Raw genomic sequence first — 21489 nt, 5'->3', positions numbered from 1 at the left:
ATGAAAAAACATATATGCACTCATATTTGCATTTATTTTACCGGTGTACACTATGAGGCTTTTTCTCTCCTTTTGAGCTGGGCTTAAAGAGGAAGTAAACCCGTATGGGTTTACTTCCTCTTTGTCTCCCTGCAAAGGTAAAGCATAATGGACTACTATGCATCGCATAGTAGCCCATTATGTGTCACTTACCTGACACAGGAGCCAGCGATGTCACCGCTGTCCCCTGTAGTCCAGAGCATCAATCTTCTTCCGGGTATCACTGCTCCGGCCACTCACAGCGCCGGAGCAGCGATGACGTCACTCCCACGCATGCGCACGGGAGCCGCCACTAACGGGATATCGCCATTAGCAGCGGCATGCTGCTAACGGCGATAGTGCGCCTGCACGCCGCTGTCTGCGGCGCATGCACCATAGATAGCTGTCACTGTCTTTTAGGCTTACCTGTAGGTCAAAGTGGTTTGTAAGGGTTTACAACCACTTTAAACTTGAGGCATCCACTTGCAGTTGTTATTCCAAATACCTGACTCTTATTAAAAAAAAATGTTTACATTACGGTTTTTATTATTGGCCTTTGTGATGAGGGCCCATCTGCGAGGTGCACATATTCCATTGGCGGGGTGTCCAACCTTGACCTTCCTGGGCCACATTAGAAGAAGAGGAATTGTCTTGGGCCACACATAAAATACACTAACAATAAGGATAGCTGATGAGCAGAAAAAGTCCGGCAGACCACAAGATACCTCTCTGAGTAATAAAACTTCATTTTTTTTCTCAGATCTAGTGCAAGATTTGACACTGTTTTTGCAATTCTCAATGAATTCTTATGGTGCTTATCAGATATTTTGGTTGTAAATTTTGCCCTTTGTGTGCTTCATCCTTGAAAACGGTTGCTCACAAATATAGTTGTTGCTGAAAACTGATGACATAAATAAGTCATGATTGTGAAGAGTGGGACATTTTTCTTTAGGAAGATAGAACTTTTAAAAGTCCTGTAAAGAAACACTGTAATTTTTTCTCTGCCCACATGTGTTCGCTAAGTGTACATGCATTTTTACACAAAATATTTTTTTTAAATCAAAAATTTTACGTAAGTTTGGGGTTTTGAGTTGGGTAACATTCGTAGCCGTCTTCGGCTGCGGGCCTCAGGTTGGGTACCCCTTCCCTAGGGGGTCCTTAATAGCGATCTGGACAGATGTTCCTGAATGCTACACAGTCGTTTAACAATTTTTTTTTTTATATTGTAACTTGATTCACTGATTTTTTTGCACTGGGATTTCAATAATCACAGATTCGGAAATTGTGTTTTTTCTATATACAGGAATACCTTTGATTGCATGCAACGTGGTTTACGAGCGTTTCGCAATACGAGCTATTATTTTTTGCGTTGCCTCGCAAGACGAGCAGGATTAAAGCCAATGGGGTGTGCATTAACATATTTGGCCAGAGATGCGGGTGGGGGGGCGCCGGTGACAATCAGAGCCCCTCGGAGAGTCTCACAAACACTCTGAAACACTCTGTTCCCGAGTGTCTCCAAGGGCATCCGAGCGACTCTGCGCGGTCTGAGTGTTTAGGGCGCCCCCACCTCTAGCCACATGCAGTACTGCATACAATAGTGGTCACTGTGTAACAAATTATCTGAGTTTCCATTGATTCCTATGCGGAAACTTGCTTTAAAGAAGAAGTAAAGCCTCTTAAAAAAAAAAAAAATACACCCAGCAAAGGCAAAGGCATAATGAGCTAGTATGCATAGCATTATGAATTACTTACCTGAGATCGAAGCCCCAGCATTGGCCCTCGTTCGCCTCTTCCGATGCCGCCATCTATCCCGGAGTGACTTCCAGATATCGTGGCTCCAGCCAGTCACAGCACCAGACTCCCACGCATGCGCACTGGTGCTGCCACTAACGGCATGATCGCCATTAGAAACGGTACGCTCAGTGCGCTTGCACCCGATGTCTATGGCGCATGCGCTGTAGACATCGTGCCACTATTCCTGCAAATATCTCCTAAACCTTTTCGGTTTGGGAGATATTTCTTGCACCTACAGGTAAACCTTAACCGGTTCCCGACCAGCGCACGCCGATGTACGTCGGCAGAATGGCACGGGCAGGCAAATGGGCATACCTGTACGTCCCTTTAAATTTGGCGCCATGTCATCGCGAGCGCGTCGCGGACTCGATTATCTCACGGGGCGGCTGAATGGAGAAATGCTGTTGTAAACAGCATTTCCCCATTCTGCCTAGCAACTAATGACGCTGATCTCTGCTCCATGTGATTGGAGCAGAGATCAGTGTTCACTAAATGAAAGCCCCCCCCCCCAGTTAGTAACACACCCCTAGGAATACTTAACCCCTACACTGCCACCCACTGGTTAACCCCTTCACTACCAGTGTCATTCACACAGGAATCACTGCATTTATATAGCAGTGATTGCTGTATAAATGACAATGGTCCCAAAAATGTGTCAAAAATGTCTGATGTGTCCGCCATAATGTCGCAGTCACAATAAAAAAAAATCGCTGATCGCCGCCATTACTAGTAAAAAAAAATTACTAATAAAAATGCCATAAAACTATCACTATTTTTTAAACGCTATAACTTTTGCGCAAACCAATCGATAATCGCTTATTGCGATTTTTTTACCAAAAATATGTAGAAGAATACGTATCGGCCTAAACTGAGGGAAAAAAACGTTTATATATTTTTGGGGGATATTTATTATAACAAAAAGTAAAAAATAATGTTTTTTTTTTTCAAAATTGTTGCTCTATTTTTGTTTATAGCGCAAAAAATAAAAACCGCAGGGGTGATCAAATAACACCAAAAGAAAGCTCTATTTGTGGGAAAAAAAGGACGTCAATTTTGTTTGGGAGCAACGTCGCACGACCGCGCAATTGGCAGTTAAAGCATCGCAGTGCCGAACCGCAAAAAGTGGTCTGGTCTTTGACCAGCAAAATGGTCCGGTCTGTAAGTGGTTAATCTAAGCTCACCTGTAGGTTAAAGTGGTTGTAAAGGAATTACAACCACTTTAATATACAAGTGATTTGGCTTGCAAGCATTCTTCTGGAGTGAATTATGCTCGTAATACAAGGTACCGCTGTATTGACTCAGTGACATCTTTCATGCACTTAATCATCACAGGTTTTTATATTGTTAATATAATTCCATATATTTAACCAACAGTGATTTTGCTCACATTTATAGTGCAGCACTATACACATAAAGTAAACTATGTAATAATGGTAGTTTTTAAAAGGGTGGTAAAATATGAATGCACAAGGGGCAGAGCAGTAAATCTTAACTACAGAGCAGTCTATAGACTTGCCAACTTGGCTTTGGTAGGAAATGTGGATGGAGCGAAGTTTTGTGGTGCAAGCAGATGGTGGTAATGTAAGAATATAGTTACAGGAATAGATGTCTGATGTCTGCTAAACATGATATGAAATTGTCTTCCAAAATGGACAAAAACATAGGTCGCGTTGAAGGAGGAGCCAACGGGAACAAGGGTTTAGATATGTAAAAATGATTTTCCTGATACCCTAGGCAAAAAAAAGCATGTAATCACCACAATGCCAGGGGGCGCTGCAAGGGTATTTTATTCATTTTCCCCAGAGTTCAGCTTTAACCACTTCAATACAGGGCATTTTCACCCCCTTCCTGCCCAGGCCAATTTTCAGTTTTCAGCGCTGCCACACTTTGAATGACAATTGCGCAGTCATTCAACACTGTACTCAAATTAGCTTTTTTTTGGTGGTATTTCACCTCTGCGGTTTTTATTTCTTGCGCTATAAACAAAATAAGAGTGACAAGTTTGAAGAAAAACATAATATTTTTTACTTTTTGCTATAATAAATATCCCACTTTAAATAAATAAATAATTATTTTCCTCAGTTTAGGCCAATATGTATTCTTCCACCTATTTTTGGTAAAAAAAAATAATAATAAATAAATCTCAATAAAGCGTATATTGATTGATTTGCGCAAAAGTAATAGCGTCTACAAAATAGAGGATAGATTTGTGGCATTTTTTTTATTTATTTTTATTTTTTTACTAGTAATGGTGGTGATCTGTGATTTTTTTCGTGACTGTGACATTGTGGCGGACATATCGGACACTTTTGACACTATTTTGGGACCATTCACATTTATACAGCGATCAGTGCTATAAAAATGCACTGACTACTGTATAAATGTCACTGGCCAGGAAGAGGTTAACACTAGGGGGCGATCAAGGGGTTAAATGTGTTCCCTAGGGAGTGATTCTAACTGTAGGGGGAGGGGAATCACAAGGGGAGGAGACCGATGGGTGTTCCTCTGTACTGGGAACACATGATTGGTCTCCTCTCCCCTGACAGGATGTCCTGCTCTGTATAACTTGAAATCGGAGGTCCTCTGTAGACATCGCAGTTACCGGGCATGCTCATCGGCTCCCGAGTGAATCGCCATGCGCGTGCGGGTCGATCCCTCCTGGAGACGTCAGTTGAGTTGGACGGGGAAGGAAGTGGTTAAAGTGGATGTAAACCCAATTCATGAAATTTGAGCTGGGTACACATATCTGTAGTATTTTCTTATCTCTCTTCAAAGCTCTGCGTCCCGTGGCTGTCTCCTGCTCCGTAGCTCTGTTACCAGCATGATAACTTATATTAAGCTCCCTGACCCAGAAGATAAAAGCAGCCTGAAATGTGTGTCGTGGGAGGTTGCTATGAATAGATTAGCAGAAAGCTTGATTTGTCAGGGCAGAGGTCCAATGTGGAGTGGGGGTGTGTGCCTTTCCGCCAATCAGCTGTCTTGGCTGTATTCCAATAATCCACTCCCAGTGCTGAACAGGAGGAGAAAAATCTGTAACACGATATGCACTTTCTAAAGGATGTATACAGCTGAAGACAGCAGATCTACATGTAAAATTTACAAGGAGATGAAACAAATCTCCCTATATCTGAGGCTGTTCACTTCACTGGGTATATGTGAGGGTTTACATCCGCTTTAAATATCTGAGTAGTAACCAGTGTAGCTGTAATACCTGGACTCAGACCTCCCTCTGCTCATAAGCTGTAACATAAGCCACAGTCCTAGTTATTGCCGGAAATGGGACTGTTCTTGCACACTGGAAACCTTTGCAGAAATTTCACCACGTGGCAAATAGCTAAATGCTGGAGACATGACAAATACCTAAAAGAAGTAAGATTGCAGTTTTCAAAGCATCAGGTAACTTTTAAAGCAGTAACCTAGAGATCAGAAAAAGGAATCATTGTGTGGCAGGGGTACGCAGTCTTCCAAATGCCTAAGAGGCTTCCAGAGGCTGCAGCACTGGAACCAAGGAGAGGTAAGAAACACAGGCTACACTAATGCCCTGTACACACGGTCGGACATTCCGACAACAAAATCTGTCTGATTTTTTCCGACGGATTTTGGCCCAAACTTGTCTTGCAGACACACGGTCGCACAAAGTTGTCGGAAAATCCTACCATTCCGAACACGGTGACATAGAACACTTACAATGGGACTATAAACGGGCCAGTAGCCAATAGCTTTTGTCTCGTGATTTATTCTGAGCATGCGTAGCACTTTGTCCGTCGGAATTGTCTACACACAAGCAGAATTTAAACGATCGGATTTTGTTGTTGGAAAATTTTAGATCCAGCTCTCAAACTTTGTCAGAAATTCAGACGGAAAAAGTCTGATGGAGTCCACACTCGATAAGATTTTCAGACAAAAAGATCCGATCGCACATTTTCCATCAGAAAGTCCAACCATGTGTACAGGGCATAAGAAATAGTATGCCTTGGGGTTAATCCACTTATGCTATGTACACACGATAGGATTTTCCGACAACAAAACCGTGGATTTTTTTCTGGAGGATGTTGGTTCAAACTTGTCTTGCATACACGGTCACACAAATGTTGTCAGAAATTCCGAACGTCAAAAACGCGGTGACGTACAACATGTACGAGAAAAATTAAGTTTAAAAGCCAGTGTGGCTCTTCTGCTTGATTTCTGAGCATGCGTGGACTTTTGTGTGTCGGAATTGTGTACACGCGCTCAGAATTTGTGAATCTGCTCTCAAACAGTTGTTGTCGGAAATTCCGACAGCAAATGTCCAATGAAGCATACACACGGTCGGACTTTCTGACAACAAGCTCACATCAAACATTTGTTGTTGGAAACTCCTATCGTGTGTACGGCCCATGAGTGATAAATACAGCATGAATTTTTGAGTAAAAATAACTTATGTGGTATTTATCTCAAAGGTTGTCAATTCATTAAAAAACATGTATTATTTTTTAATGAATGTGTGAAATATTTATGTTTTGCGATATTTAGTGCTTAAATTTAGCAATATTTTTTGGCGTTTTTTTCACAGTTTTTATTTTTTATTTTTGCAGGCTAACACTGCACCAGAAGGTACACAAGAATATTGTGAAACGATTAAAACATTCTAGTGTGCTTTCATTCACACAATAATCTCTCGATGATGAAATGTTACAATTTATTTTGACACCTGAGCTCAGAGGAGAACATTTTCACACCGATACATTGTATACTTTTCACTTCCTGGCCAGTGCAGAGTTCCTCCAATTGTTATTTTGTACATTTCTGAAATACCGCCAGCAAACACCAGGTGACAAATAATGAATGTGTGCGGGTTTTAGTGAATTGACTTCAATGATTTATCTCACTATTTTAACAATGTGCAGTATTTACCTTACATTCAATAGTTTACTTTGATGAATTGACTCTTTTATTATCGCATGCGATAGTTCAGAAAAACAAGTCACGTGACCTTCATATCACATGCAGTAACCTTTATTGAACCTTTAGGAACTCTCTTTAACCCCTTTGCACTGGCGCCTCCCTGCCATTTAAGAGGTTTTGGATGCCGAGAGGTGGGGTGCGGTTTATGATTATGTGACCATCGTGATTGGCTGTCACGTCAATCACATAATTGGAAAGTTCCCAATTGCAAGAAGTGATCAGGAGATTTCCGTTAACTGGCGGTAACTGTGTCGGGAGCATGCAAGGTGCATGCTCTCGGCACAGCTGTGTTGGCTATTTGGTATGTAAATATGCAGCCGCTTAGTGCCAAGGTCCACCTGCGAAGAGGCTGCATATTTGCATACTGTCAATGTCTAGGGGGTTAAAATGTATGCAAACCCAGAATCTAAAAGTATGTTCTGCATCAGGTATTTGTGCATACAAATTGCACGCTATTTTCTCCTGCAGTGATATTTTTAACGTAAATCCTACCTGAAGATCCAGCCACATGCAGTGTCCCCAGTCGCAGAGTGACAACGCTAAGCCACTGCCTTCAAAAGCAGCAGTGGCATTCTCATCCTGCCTTGTGCCCACCCTGAGAAATGTCCAACTACCAAAACAGGGTTCCACTGCAGAAAAATCCTCCCCCAAAATCTTGCAGAAACTGACCCTTCTGGAAGCTTTGATTTGCTCTGCCACACGCTGACTTCCACATCAGGGGGAATAATCACTGAGTCAATGACCTGGACAGGCATGCAGCAAATGAAGTCTAAGCCCTTGTACACGCGGTCGGATATTCCGACGGAAAATGTCCGATTGGACTGTGTTGTCGGATAATCTGACCATGTGTGGGCTCCATCGGACTGTTTCCGTCGGAATATCCGATGGACAAAGTTTGAGAGCTTGGCTATAAAAATTTCCGACAACATGATCCAATCCGTTTGTAGAGAATTCCGATCGGACAAAGTGCCACGCATGCTCAGATCAAATTCCGAGACCAAAGCTATTGGCTACTAGGCTGAATGTAGTCCCGTCGTAACTAAATTATGCCATCGCGTTACGAACGATCGGATTTTCTGACAACTTTGTCCGTCCGTGTGTATGCAACACCAGTTTCGGACAAAATCCATCGGGCAAAATGTGACGGATTTTGTTGTCGGAATGTCCGACCGTGTGTACAAGGGCTAAAAGGTCTAATGCCACGTACACACAACCGGACTTTCCATCAGAATAAACTGACGGTCTTTCCGACGGAGTTCTGACTGAACAGACTTGCCTACACACGATCACACCAAAGTCTGTTAGTTTCAAACGCAATGACATGCAACGGGACTAGAAAAGGAAGTTCAATAGCCAGTAGCCAATAGCTGCCCTTGCATCGGATTTGGTCCGTTGGACCAGCATACAGACGAACAGTTTTCCCCACAGGAATTGATTCCGTTAGAAAGATTTAAAACATGTTCTATTTCTAGGTCCGTCAGACTTTTTGAAAAAAATAGTCAGCGGAAGCCCGCACATGATCGGAATATCCAATGAAATGATTCCATCCGACCTTATCTGCTGGAAAGTCCAGCCGTGTGTATGTGGCATTAAAGGTCTAATACTTTCCCCAGGTCACAAGAATAGACATCCTTGAAGTCAGCAATGGTAGCATTAACATTTCTGTCCATAAAGGTTCTCTTCCAGCAAAATAGGTTTTAAAAACAACTGTCTAATGCAGTGGTTCTCAACCGGGGTGACTGTCAGTCAGGCAGCTGACAGGAGGATCACACAGGCAGAGATAGGCAGGGAAGCGGCTGGGATCCTATTGGCTGGAGCGCGCTGTTCCCTGCAGGTCCCTCCTCCCCTCTTGTCCTTCCCGAGTAAGTGACATAATCTGCGGTGGACAGGATAGGAGGCGGAGGGGCAGAGGGGGAACAGTGCGCCACTGGAGGAGAAATTAAATGTGCTCTGAAGCCAGAAGAAGTACTGTGCCCAGCTGTGTCCCCTCCCTCCCACAATGTGCCCATTAGTCTGCCTCATGTAATGTCCCATGTCATGTCCCCCACCCCATGTAATGTGTCCTGTCCCATGTCCCATGTAATGTCCCCTGTCATGTGCTCTGTCCCATGTAATGTGCCCTGTCCCCATGTAATGTCCCATGTAATGTGCCCTGTTCCAAGTAATGTGTCCTGCCCCATGTAATGTGCCCTGTCATATGCTCTGCCCCATGTAATGTGCCCTGTCCCATGTAATGTGCTCTGTCCTGTGCTCTGCCCCATGTAATGTGCCCTGTCCCATGTAAGGTTCTCTGTCATGTCCCCTGTCCCATGTAATGTCTCCTGTCCCATGTAATGTCCCCTGTCATGTGCCCTGCCCCATGTAATGCCCCATGTCATGTGCTCTGTCCCATGTAATGTGCCCTGCCCCATGTAATGTCCCATGTAATGTGCCCTGTCCTGTGCTCTGCCCCATGTAATGTGCCCTATCCCGTGTAATGTGCCCTGCTCCATATAATGTGCCCTGTCCCATGTAATGTGCTCTGCCCCATGTGCCCTGTCCCATGTAATGTGCTCTGCCCCATGTAATGTCCCATGTAATGTGCCCTGACCTGTGCTCTGCCCCATGTAATGTGCCCTATCCCATATAATGTGCCCTGTCCCATGTAATGTGCTCTGCCCCATGTGCCCTGCCCCATGTAATGTGCCCTGTCATGTGCCCTGTCAAGTGCCCTGTCCAATGTAATGTGCTCTGTCATGTGCTCTGCCCCATGTAATGTGCCCTGTCTCATGTCTCCTGTCCCATGTAATGTGCTCTGCCCCATGTGATGTCCCCTGTCCCACATCAAATAGGTACAGGGCAGCACAGTGGTGTAGTGGTTAGCACTCTCACCTAGCAGTAAGAAGGGTCGCTGGTTCGAATCCCAACCACGACACTACCTGCCTGGAGTTTGCATGTTCTCCCTGTGCCTGCGTGGGTTTTCTCCGGGTACTCCAGTTTCCTCCCACAATCCAAAGACATGCAGGTAGGTTAATTGGCTTCTGTCCAAAATTGGCCCTAGTATATGAATGGGGACCTTGGATTGTGGGCTCCTTGAGGGTGGGGACAGATGTGAGTGTACAATGTAAAGGGATAGGGACAATTGTAGACACTCACTCAGGTTGAACTGGATGGACTGGTGTCTTTATTCAACCTTACTATGTATGAAACTAGGTACCGTATATACTCGAGTATAAGCCGAGATTTTCAGCCTCTTTTTTGAGGCTGAAAGTGCCCCCCTCGGCTTATACTCGAGTCATCGCTGTCTGCCCGCTCGATCAGCGTGTCGAGCAGACAGACAGCGGCCATTCTATAGTTCAAAAGCCGCGCCTCCGGCTCCGCCTTCGCCTGTGATAGGCGGAACACTGAATTTCCCAGCAGCCTGTGTTCCGCCTATCACGGACATCGTATCATCCTCGTACTACGGACGAGGATGATACGATGTACGTGATAGGCGGAACACAGGCTGCTGGGAAATTCAGTGTTCCGCCTATCACAGGCGAAGGCGGCGGCGCAGCTTTTGAATTTTACAATGGCCGCCGAGGCGCCGACGAACGAAGAGGGCACGGGACGGAGGCAAGGCAAGGCACGGCACGGGACGGGACGGAGGCAAGGCACGGCGGCGAGGCACGGAGGCAAGGAGGCTCGGCACGGGACGGAGGCTCGGGACAAAGGCTCGGGACACAGGTAGGCTGGACACACACACACACACACACACACACACACACACACACACACACACGGATGGATACACACACACACAGGGATGGATGGATGGATGGAGACACACACACACAGGGATGGATGGATGGATGGAGACACACACACACAGGGATGGATGGATGGATGGACACACACACACACAGGGATGGATGGACGGACACACAGGGATGGACGGACACACAGGGATGGACGGACACACAGGGATGGACGGACACACACACAGGGATGGACAGGCATGTCTTACCCTCGGCTTATACACGAGTCAATAAGTTTGCCAGTTTTTTGGGGGGTAAATTGGGGGCCTCGGCTTATATTCGGGTCGGCCTATACTCGAGTATATACGGTACGTTTTAATATTAATTATTTTATTTAATGCTATTTCTACAAATATTTTGTTGTTATCAACAGCTCGCTGATCATATCAATGTTCCGTGAGCTGTAGATGTGAACATTATTTCAGGGGTTCCTCGAGATCTCAAACTTTTTGCCAGGGGTTCCTCCAAAGTAAAAAGGTTGCGAAACACTGGTCTAATGGAACAACACTTTCTGTACCAACAGTGGAAACAACTGGCATGCTACAGTGGCCTATCCAAGAAACATATTACGACAGGCTCTTGTGTTCTGCTGGAGGTGACTATAAATATGTACTTTCCTCTGAGGTAGTACTTTCCTAACAGGCAATAGGGTTTTTGGTACTACAGCTTTGGGATATTAAAAGTGTACACCTGGATCAGTAGCAATACCTGCCAGGACCATTGGATGAAGGAGGTGCTATGGGTTGGTTGCAGAAACCCAGGGGTCAAATGTGGTCCAGTGTCTGTGCTCAGTCATGTATAAGGAGATTCAGAGTTGCAAGCTGAAGGATATGTATGGCATTGATACCTATACTTATGGTATGGCAGTAACTGAAAGCTCATCAAGGAAGTGCTCCTTACCAAGATGTCCTCACTCATTAAACCTGAACCAGCCATAGTTTGTACCTGTCCCATCCATAGTTTGTACCTGTCCCAAGCTCCTGTCTACACTGCATGTTAAACAGTGTGCAACACTTCTCATCATTCTTGTCTATTCTATACTACCCACCACTCTACCCTGTACTGTACACTGTGCTGTACATTATATATTCCACAACTCGCCATTCTGCACACTGTGCTGTACAATATATATCCACAATACTCCACTCTATACAACGTGCTGTATATTATATATCCACAAGGCTCCACACTGTGCTGTACAATATATATCCACATTGCTGCACTCGATACAACGTGCTGTATATTATATATCCACAAGGCTCCAGACTGTGCTGTACAATATATATCCACATTGCTGCACTCGATACAACGTGCTGTATATTATATATCCACAAGACTCCACACTGTGCTGTACATTTCAGACTTAAAATCACTCCACTCTGTACACTATGCTGTGTGTTCTGTACCCAACCCCCCTCCACAATGTATGTTGTATGGTTATACTGTGTGCCACACCTCCCCACACTCATATGTTCTATACTGCACATCACTCCATTCTGTATGTTGTGCTGAACATTATATATAACAGAACTCTCCACTCTGTACACTGTGCTGTACAGTATTATATTCCACAGTGATCCACCCTGTACTGTACATGATATATTCTATAAGCCTCCACTTTGTACACTGTTCTGTACTTTATATATTTCACATCGTTCCTCTCTGTACACTGTTCCGTACATTATATAACACCAGACTGCACCCTGTACTGTACATGATATATTCTACAAGGCTCCACTTTGTACTGTGCTGTACTTTATATATTTCACAACGTTCATCTCAGTACACATATGTTCCACAAGACTCCATTCTGTACACTGTGCTGTACAGGATATATTCCACAGTGCTCCACCCTATTTCACAACGTTTCTCGCTTTACACTGTGCTGTACATTATATATTCCACAAGACTCTATTGTGTACACTGTGCTGTACAGTATATATTCCACAGTGGTCCACCCTATACTGTACTAGTACTAGTCACTGCGACTTGCATAGACTTCTGTTGTATGACGTTGCAATGAAATCTGCAGTGCAAATCACACTGATGTGCGGCTTTGAATTCACGCAAAAGTTGCGCAATTTCAAAGCTGCACCGGTGTGAAAGGGGGATATTGTACATTATATATATGCTACACCACTACTCTGTGCACACAAAGCTGTACGCTGCTGTGTAGTGCAGTGATGGCGAACCTTGGCACCACAGATGTTTTGGAACTACATTTCCCATGATGCTCATCTACAATGCAGAGTGCATAAGCATCATGGGAAATGTAGTTCCAAAACATCTGGGGTGCCAAGGTTCGCCACCACTGGTGTAGTGCATTCTCTGCCAATGTATGGTGTCCCCAATCAAAAGAAGAATGCTACTGTTAGTTAATGAGTCAAAATTCTCCCCTTTTCTTTGTATGTTCAATTTGAATATAAGCTTACATTAACACTAATGCCCTGTACACACAGTCGAAATTTCCGACGACAAAATCCGTCAGATTTTTTTCCGACGGATTTTGGCCCAAACTTGTGTTGCATACACACGGTCGCACAAAGTTGTCGGAAAATCCGATCGCTCTGAACGCGGTGACATGGAACACGTACGACGGGACTATAAACGGGCCAGTAGCCAATAGCTTTCGTCTTGTAATTTATTCTGAGCATGCGTAGCACTTTGTCTGTCGGAATTATCTACTCACGATCGGATTTTGTTGTCGGAAAATTTTAGATCCTGCTCTCAAACTTTGTGTGTTGGAAATTCCGACCGAAAAAGTCAGATGGAGCCCACACACGATCGGATTTTCCGACAAGATCCGATCGCACATTTTCCGTCAGAAAGTCCGACCGTGTGTACAGGGCATAAGAGCAAGGTTTCAGTTCACAGACAGACTTTAGCCTTGACATTCTCTGGGAGCTGGAAAACAATTTTAACTGCTTCTGCCAAAAACAACTGAAGAGAAAAAGAAAACTCAGCACTGGAAAACATGTTCTTTGACTACTTAATAATTACCCATTTCTTACGACATCAAGATTTAACATAGCAAAAAATGTTTTTCTTGCAGTAAAGCAGTCTCAAAATATTTGATAATTGTTTAAACTGCACCTATGTCCAGTCTATGGTCATTAAAGTATTTACATATTCTTCTAAGAAGTGAAAGAGCTTTAAAGCGGTGGTCCAGCCGCAAAATTTGTTTATTTTTTTTTAAAGTCAGCAGCTACAAACACTGTAGCTGCTGACTTTTAATAAAGGACACGTACCTGTCCAGGGAGCCCGCGATGGCGGCCCCCCGAGGCCGATCTGTACATTGGATCGGGTGCAGACTGCCACCATTCTAACTAAGGGAAACCAGTAGTGGAGCCTTGTGGCTTCACTGCCCATTTCCTACTGTGCATACGTGAGTCGTGCGGTAGGTAGGAAGGAAAAAAAAAATATTTTAATATCCAAAAATGAGGGGTGGTCTTTCGTTTAAGACCACCTCTCAAAAGTGGGTGGATCTCCGCTTTAAGGTCCTTCACATTGTCGTTGTGGTAACACATGCTAAGAAAATTGGTGTAACGCAGTGTGTTAGGGCAGTGGTCATCAAACCTGTTCTCAGGGCCCACTAACAGGCCAGGTTTTATGTATTACCTTGGGGAGATGCAGACTAGAATGCTGAAATCACTGAGCAGCAAATGATATCACCTGTGATGTATTTCAGCTATCCTCAAATCCTGGCCTGTTAGTGGGCCCTGAGGACAGGGTTGATGGCCACTGTGTTAGGGTACCATTCAAATGGCGCTGCATCACAAAAATGCATGCAATGTGCATTACCGCAATGATATTGTGTTAATGGACCATAAAGTGCATTCTTGCCCATACCGGTGTTTCTCAACCAGGTTGCTATCTGTGTTCCCTGGGGTGCTGTGAGTATGGGACCCAGTTTGCCCTGGATCAGCGGCATGAGTTGTCATGGTGCAGGCAAGATGGCCGTCAGCACCATAACAACCAAAGCTTCTGTAGTGGGAGGCCTGTGTGATTTGGGGGCTATGTGATGATAGGTGAGGGAGGGTGCTGTGTGAATGGGGCCTTCTGTAATGGGGGAACTGTTTTGCCCCGTACACACGAGCGGACTTTTCAACATCCAAAGTCCGACGGACTGATTCCGTCAGACTATTCGATCGTGTGTGGGCTGCAACGGACTTTTGATTCACCAAAGTCTGACGGACTTTAGAATATGGAACATGCTTCAAATTTTTCCGACGGAACTCCGCCGGACCCGGTCCCTTCGAAAAATTCGCTCGTGTGTATGCTATTCCGACGGACTAAAACCGACGCTAGGGCAGCTATTGGCTACTGGCTATGAACTTCCCTATTCGAGTCCAGTCGTACGTCATCACGTTCGAATCCGTCGGAGTTTAGTGTGATTGTGTGTGGCCAAGTCCGCTCAGTCGAAAAGTCCGTCAGAACTCTGTCGGAACTCCGGCAGAACTCCTTCGGAAGTCTGTCGGACATAAGTCCTCTCGTGTGTACGGGGCTTTTGATTTGGGAGCTTTGTGATGGGGGAATCTGATTTGATGAGAGAACTTTGGAGCCTTTAAAATACAGGGGTGACTGATGTGATAAGGGGCTCTGATGTATATGGAGGCCCCCACTGTGATGGGGACCTCTAATGTCCAGAAAGAGCTTTGATGTGATGGGGGGGACCTCAGGCATGATTGGGGACCTGTGATGTAATGTGGGCATCTGGTGTGATGGGGAAAGCTCTGATGGGAAGGAAGGCTTCTGATGTAAAGGTAATTTCATAAAGGTAGTTGTGTTTATTGTCCCAGGTTTAGGTAATATTTTAGATTGAGGTTCCTCAAGATTATGCATACTTCTTAAGGGTGAATCAACGCACAAAAAACAATAGCCACACTACGGCTATTAAACTATTTAGAATATTACCATCAAGCCGCAAAACATTTGATAAAGCCACCCTAAAGGCCCATACACACGATCAGACTTTTTGACAACAAACATGTAAATTAGCTGTTTTGGAGCAACATCCGACCGTGTGTATGCTCCATTGGACAAACTTTTTCAGTTTTCATCTGACTTTTGTTGGCTGTGCGAACGGACAAACTTTCTGGCAACAAAAGTCCGATGGAGCAAAGTCTGATCGTGTGTACAGAAAACCATCAGACTTTTGTACAAACACGCATGCTCAGAACCAATGCAAAAGATCAGACAACAATACAGAAGTTGGCCAGAGGTGGTAGTAAAGAGCAGAAAAACCACGTGATTTAGTGAAAGTTGGCTGAAAAAGTCCTGTTGTGTGTATGCAATACAAGTTCTCGGCCGACGCCCTTTGTACAAAAATCCATGGGAAAGTTTGTACAAAGTCCGATTGTGTGTATGAGGCTTTAGACTGTCTAACTGCTTGTACTATGAAGTTATTTATTTTCAACAGAGGTTTGTTTAATAAGAAACTCAAGTTGTTTAAAAAAAATAATAATTTCAGCAGCTACAATTACTGTAGCTTTTGACTTTTAAGAAACAGACACTTACCAGCCCAGGAGCCCAGTGCTGTCTTTACCGGGGCCAGTTCTTTGCCAGTCTTCACATCCCAAGCTGTGGGAGCCGGCTGTGACTTCATGTTGTTTCACAGTTGGCTCCCTACTGCACATGCATAAGATTGCACTACAATGTGAGATTGGTCCTGCAGCCTCCTGGGACATGTGAGATGTCTCAGGAGGTTGCGGTGAGGGGGGGGGGGGGCAGAGATGGGCGAAAAGGAAAAAAGAAAATAAATCAAAAAAGTAAGAAATGCAGACAGTAAAAACTGGATTGTTCTCCAATTAGTCAGAGAAATTGCCCGCTTACATTAATCGTCACTGGGAAAAGTGCCCCCCTTACATAGGTGATCAGTGGAGAAGGGTCCCCGTTGATTGACGGTCAATAGTAGAAAGACCATCTTGAATTGGTGGTCATTGGAAGAAGATCCCTTAACATTGATAGAAAATAGGAAGGGTGCCCCACTTACAGATAGCTAAAATAAAAATAGCATTAATGGTGACTTATCTGAGAAGCAGAAATTGCTTCTTAATCAATGAACCCCTAGCAACCTCTGGAAGAACCCTAGCATTCAAAGGAACCCTGGTTCAGAATGGCTTTTTCAGGTTATCCAAAAGTGTTGAGGCATGAGGCTGTTAACCTTTATGACAAATTTAGAGAGATATATCACAATAAATGACATACAATTAAAAGTGAAGTATTGATGAAGCTTTTTTTGGCCATACTTCTCTTGTGGGTCACAGCAGTGCACTTTCTTGTGCTCTCCTGTGACACAGTATCAGCCAACATCAGGCTAAAGCCATTCCAGGCTCTGGAAGGATCCCGACAATAATGCCCTAATAAGGCCCTGATCACAACACTGACAGCATGAGCCTGCCGCTCCTGCCCCCTCTGCATCTCCTTTAACAAAAGAAGATGCACTGTTAATTTATGTAGTAAAGTACCAAAAACAGTTAAGGTAAAACTAAAGTTTAAAAAAGCTTGTCTGCAATGTTGTATTGAATGTACACTGAACTGTGGATGCACAGCTCAGCATACATTCTCAGTACAGTTCCCTTGTGCCTGCTTTGACAACTCATGTGCAGTGAAGGAGTCACATCATTTCTGCTGGCAAATCAGGAGGCCAAAAACAACGCATCTGGAAGAAGCCTGAGGAGAAGGGATCCAACGCTGGAACAGAGATGGATATTCTGAATACTTTATTTCCACTTTAAAAAAAGGCTCTATCTAGGTAACAAAAATAAAATCTACACATTCTTACAGCACTGTCCAAAACATTTCCGTCACAACTGAATCTTGGGCCATACTGACACTTGGCACTTTCTTGTAGCTCAAAAACTTGCCCAATCCCTTTATACCACATTTCTACTGGCCACTGAGCCTGTCTATCATTGTACTAGTCCATTAGAAAAGCACTTAGCCACAAGCTTTGATTCTACCCTAAAGTGTTGAAGCTTTACCTGTCAGGATGCTGAAATTCAGCTATGACAGGGGAGTGTTGGAAGCTGCCGTAAAAGTAGGCTTGTCAAGGAGGCAACGCTTCATACCTGCAGCAGTTCCCTCCTGCTCAAAAAGTTCCTTATAAAATGCACTACAGTCAAACTTTTCTATCTACTTTTTGGATACAGTTGGGAAAGTTTAGAATTGACTTGGTTCCCGTTTCCTTTGATGCCTAATGATGGATATCAGAGAGATTAGGAATTGAGAGTAAACTAATAGTAAAAAACATATGTTCAGTAGAGTGAGGACATTTTATGATTTTTTTGCGGTGTCTGCAATAGGGCAAATTTCCACTTACTTACTGACAGAACAGGAAGTGAGCGGGAAGTATATACAGTATACACAGCTAAGAATGTAAACATCCTTTGTAACAACAATAGACAAGTGACAGGTACTCTTTGTGGAGTGATCTGGGGTCTATAAGATTCCAAATCCCTCCTCTGGCCTAGCATTCAAAACAGCAAAATCTGTCTTTCTGAATACTTTCGATTTTTTTTTAAATAGTGTCATTGACAACTGGGTAAACCTGAAGTGATGTCATGTCATCGCTTCCCGAGTTATAATAGTGGAGACCCAATCAAAGCCAATCCCAGCTTTGTATAGGTCTCCAACAAGCCAGCGGATGTCCTGGATGGTAATTTGGATCTCCCGGTGTTATGCGAGAGCCTGAAAAAGCCACAAAGGATGTCTCGGCTGGTAGCTTGGGTCTCCCGTGGTAATACATGTGCTGCCATAAAACACTAGAATGGAGAAGTATGAATGGGTCCCTAAAGCAGACCTTTCCCTTCTTTCACTAAAAACGACATCAGTATGCAGCTCTGCAGATTGTTATGAAATCACCTCATATTTATTAAACAAACATTTTTGCTTTTACTTATAATTACTGTTTTTTCACTTCCTGCTTGAGTGAGGCACTGGTGATTTAACCCTGGCCTTACTAATGCATCCTTCCCACTCAGATAATGTGCATTGCCTGTTTCAGGAGGCATACCCAGGACTCCAAGCAGTTTTAAAAAGTAAAGGAAGATGCACTCATCTGCCTTTAGTGAAAATGGTTATCGTGAGAAGAATAAAGAGGAACAGTTACGTAAAGAATAAAGGCTCATTCACACTGGTGGACTCCGCCTGCTCAGCAGGGGGCCGCTCCGCTAAGCAGGTGGATGACGGCTCTGTGTCCACTTGGACCATCCAAGTTAGAGGGGATCTAAAAAGCTTGCAAAAATCTAAAAGTTTCTGTTTGTAGATTGCCCTTATTCAACATTTCTAATACCTTTTTATATTTTTTTTATGATGAAGTGATAAAGTTCCTCTTTAACATCTAGCAAAGGTTCCAACCCTTCTGTACTCTATCCAAAACTGAAAGAGTTTTTAATGTCATTTTTTTATTTTAAGAAAAGTGTGAGGAAAGAAACAAAAATTTCGCCCATAGCAGCAAATCAAATACTTGCTTTCTTTTTACAACCCATGAAAACAAAATTAAAGTTAAAAAAGTTTTTTTTGCTATGACACCCTTTCTTCAGTTTGTATCCTCCTTTAACGAATACCCCAATTTTGTGTCCAGTATCTGTGTAGGCCACTTACCCAGCTCCAATGCCGTGTTGAATTTCTCTAATGCACCTAAGAAATTGCTGTCCTGCTGTAAGAAATCCCCTTCCACAGACAATCTCCGTACCTTGGTCTCTTCACACAACCACTTTTCTAATAGATTTCCAAGCACCACGTTTACCTTCAAATCCATTAAAGAGGCTTCATGTCCCTCTTTGTTTGGAGCCCTGTTGTTGCAGCAGTGGCACTGTGGTGGCCTCTTTTCACACAAGCATCTTTTACAGAAAGTGTGTCCACAGACCAAAGAGACAGGGTCCAACATTAGGAGCTGACATACCGGACAGGAGAAGAGGTCAATGTCTTGGGATGGTTTACGAACCTCTGGTGGGCTTAAATTGCAGGGGGCTTGTGCACCTTGACCTTGTCCACTACTATGCAAAAGGTCGCTCTTTGTTTTGGCAAAGGGCAATTTCAGTTCTTTTTCTCTAATATTTTTAGCAATACTTTCTACTAGAACTCCAAGCTCATCAGGACAAAGCTGACCTAACATTGCTGCCTTGGTGTAAGAGTCCAGTGCATCGGTCACTCGCCCTGCCAATGACAAGGCATCCCCCTTCTTTAGATACAAGAATCTTTGAGGCTGAGGCAGCTCATCGAGCTGAGAACCATAGATCTCTGCGGCCAATTCAAAATTGCCAGCGTTGAAGGCCTCCTCCGCCACCCCCAGCATCTCCGAGCACAGGCCAGGGAGGTCAAAGGAGAGCATCTCAGAACGTTGCAAAGATCTCACCTCCATTTCTTGGAGAGTTCAATATGTGACTTTCTACATTATGAGAGAAAACCCAGGAGTTTACTATTAGAAGTGGAACAAAAGGATCCCGGAGGTACGTGGTCCATCAGTCTTGCTGTACTGGTCGCCGCGACCGCCGTTTACCCATAATTCAATCATAAATACTGTAACACTAACGGAGGCTTAAGGGTCGCACTGCAACATTCTTCCCCGTGATGAGTTTCTTTGTTACAAGTCTATTGTTAGCAAGCTCTAGTTCTTTGTTACCTGTGAGAAGCCAAAAGATGGATCACTGGCACAGTTCATGAGTTGGTGTTACATCCCAAGTCCCTAAAACCCACTGCACACTGTGGGTCAGGGCCATCCCAAGGCAGGCTGTTGGCAGGGGATCCAGGTTGGTGGCACGCTGGCATTGTGTTGCTGGAAGAAGTGTGTATGAAGAAGATCAGCTAAGCTCTTCAGGATTGCAAGACTAGATGAGGAGACAAGTCACTGAAGCTGCAGAGAGGAGTCAGATGGGGATAGCACTCCCTATACCATAGTCTCCTCCTCTAGAGGCACTCAGTTTCCAGGTCTGATGTATGATGGGCAGTAGATGGGTACTATGTGTGTGCCCCATAGAGATCCCTGCTCGCTCTGCTCCACCAATCCCCCTCCCCTCCCTTTCTGTGAGCTCATCACATGGGAAGGGCAGCCCGGACATCACAAGGACTGCCTTTTAAAGACACCACTACCATATTAGCACATGTCATTCACATACAGTACTGCTGATCGGTCATACAATGATTGCAGCTGTATTATATACGCGATGGCCGGAGAAGTGACCCCCAGCCGCGCCATTCTACTGAATAACAGTGCTGCTCCTTCAGCGATCCTGTTCATTTAAACGTGTGTTCCAGGGCAACCTGCTGCTGTGTGCCAGCCCCGCCGATTACATACAGATGTCCCGTACAGATCGCCCATGGCGGGTCACTTACTGTCTACACGTGGTGGGTGGGACACTGATGATGACAGGACGGGCAGGCTGATGTGCAGAATAATAATAATCAATGTGCTGCCCCCTGGTGGCCGCATAGGAAGCTCAGCTACAAGGGAATGCTATGGGAACACGTGAGGTGATCGGCTATTGGCTGCCCCCAGCCTGCACTGCCTTATATAAGCGGCTCGGAGATGTTATACAACGCGCGCTTCACACTCCACGTCATGGGGCTTAGGATGATTAGTAATGGCTGGCCATAACAAGCCTGTTCTGTGTGACTGCAACGAGGACAGGAAGCATTCTGTGCTACTGCTCTACGGTCTATGTTTGCTACCTCACAGAAAAAACATTCCAAATGGAAGCCCCTTCCTCCTTATCATGTACAGTGTACTTAGAAAACGCGGCTACTATTGGAGTTTAGCACATAGAAGCAGCTCATTGTTCTCCTATGTGTCTGTGCACTAGGACTCTACAAGAAGGCTTTACCACCTCAGTTCTGGAAGGTTTTACCCCCTTTATCACCAGGCCATTTTTTGCTATTTAGCACTGCGCTACTTTAACTGGTAATTGCGCAGTCATGCAACGCTGTACCCAAACAACATTAAGACCCCTTTCACACT

The 21489-nt window shown here is 44.3% G+C and overlaps 1 protein-coding gene across 1 annotated transcript in view; it reads right to left on the bottom strand.

The window, feature by feature from the left end:
* The window catches only part of LONRF2 (LON peptidase N-terminal domain and ring finger 2), a 113842-nt gene extending 92918 nt beyond the window's left edge, over window positions 1-20924 (bottom strand). The window contains exon 1 of the mRNA XM_077482707.1: window positions 19137-20924. Coding sequence (XP_077338833.1) covers window positions 19137-19896 — 760 coding nt within the window. The 5' untranslated portion in view covers window positions 19897-20924. The remainder of the gene's footprint in view (window positions 1-19136) is intronic.
* Between the last annotated feature and the right edge of the window lie 565 nt (window positions 20925-21489).

Source organism: Lithobates pipiens, unplaced genomic scaffold, assembly GCF_037356315.1.
Source record: "Lithobates pipiens isolate NorthernLeopardFrog02 unplaced genomic scaffold, aLitPip1_a1.2 Scaffold_16, whole genome shotgun sequence".
Taxonomy (NCBI): domain Eukaryota; kingdom Metazoa; phylum Chordata; class Amphibia; order Anura; family Ranidae; genus Lithobates; species Lithobates pipiens.
The sequence above is the reverse complement of the archived record's forward strand: the minus strand, read 5'-3'. Positions and strand labels throughout refer to the sequence as shown.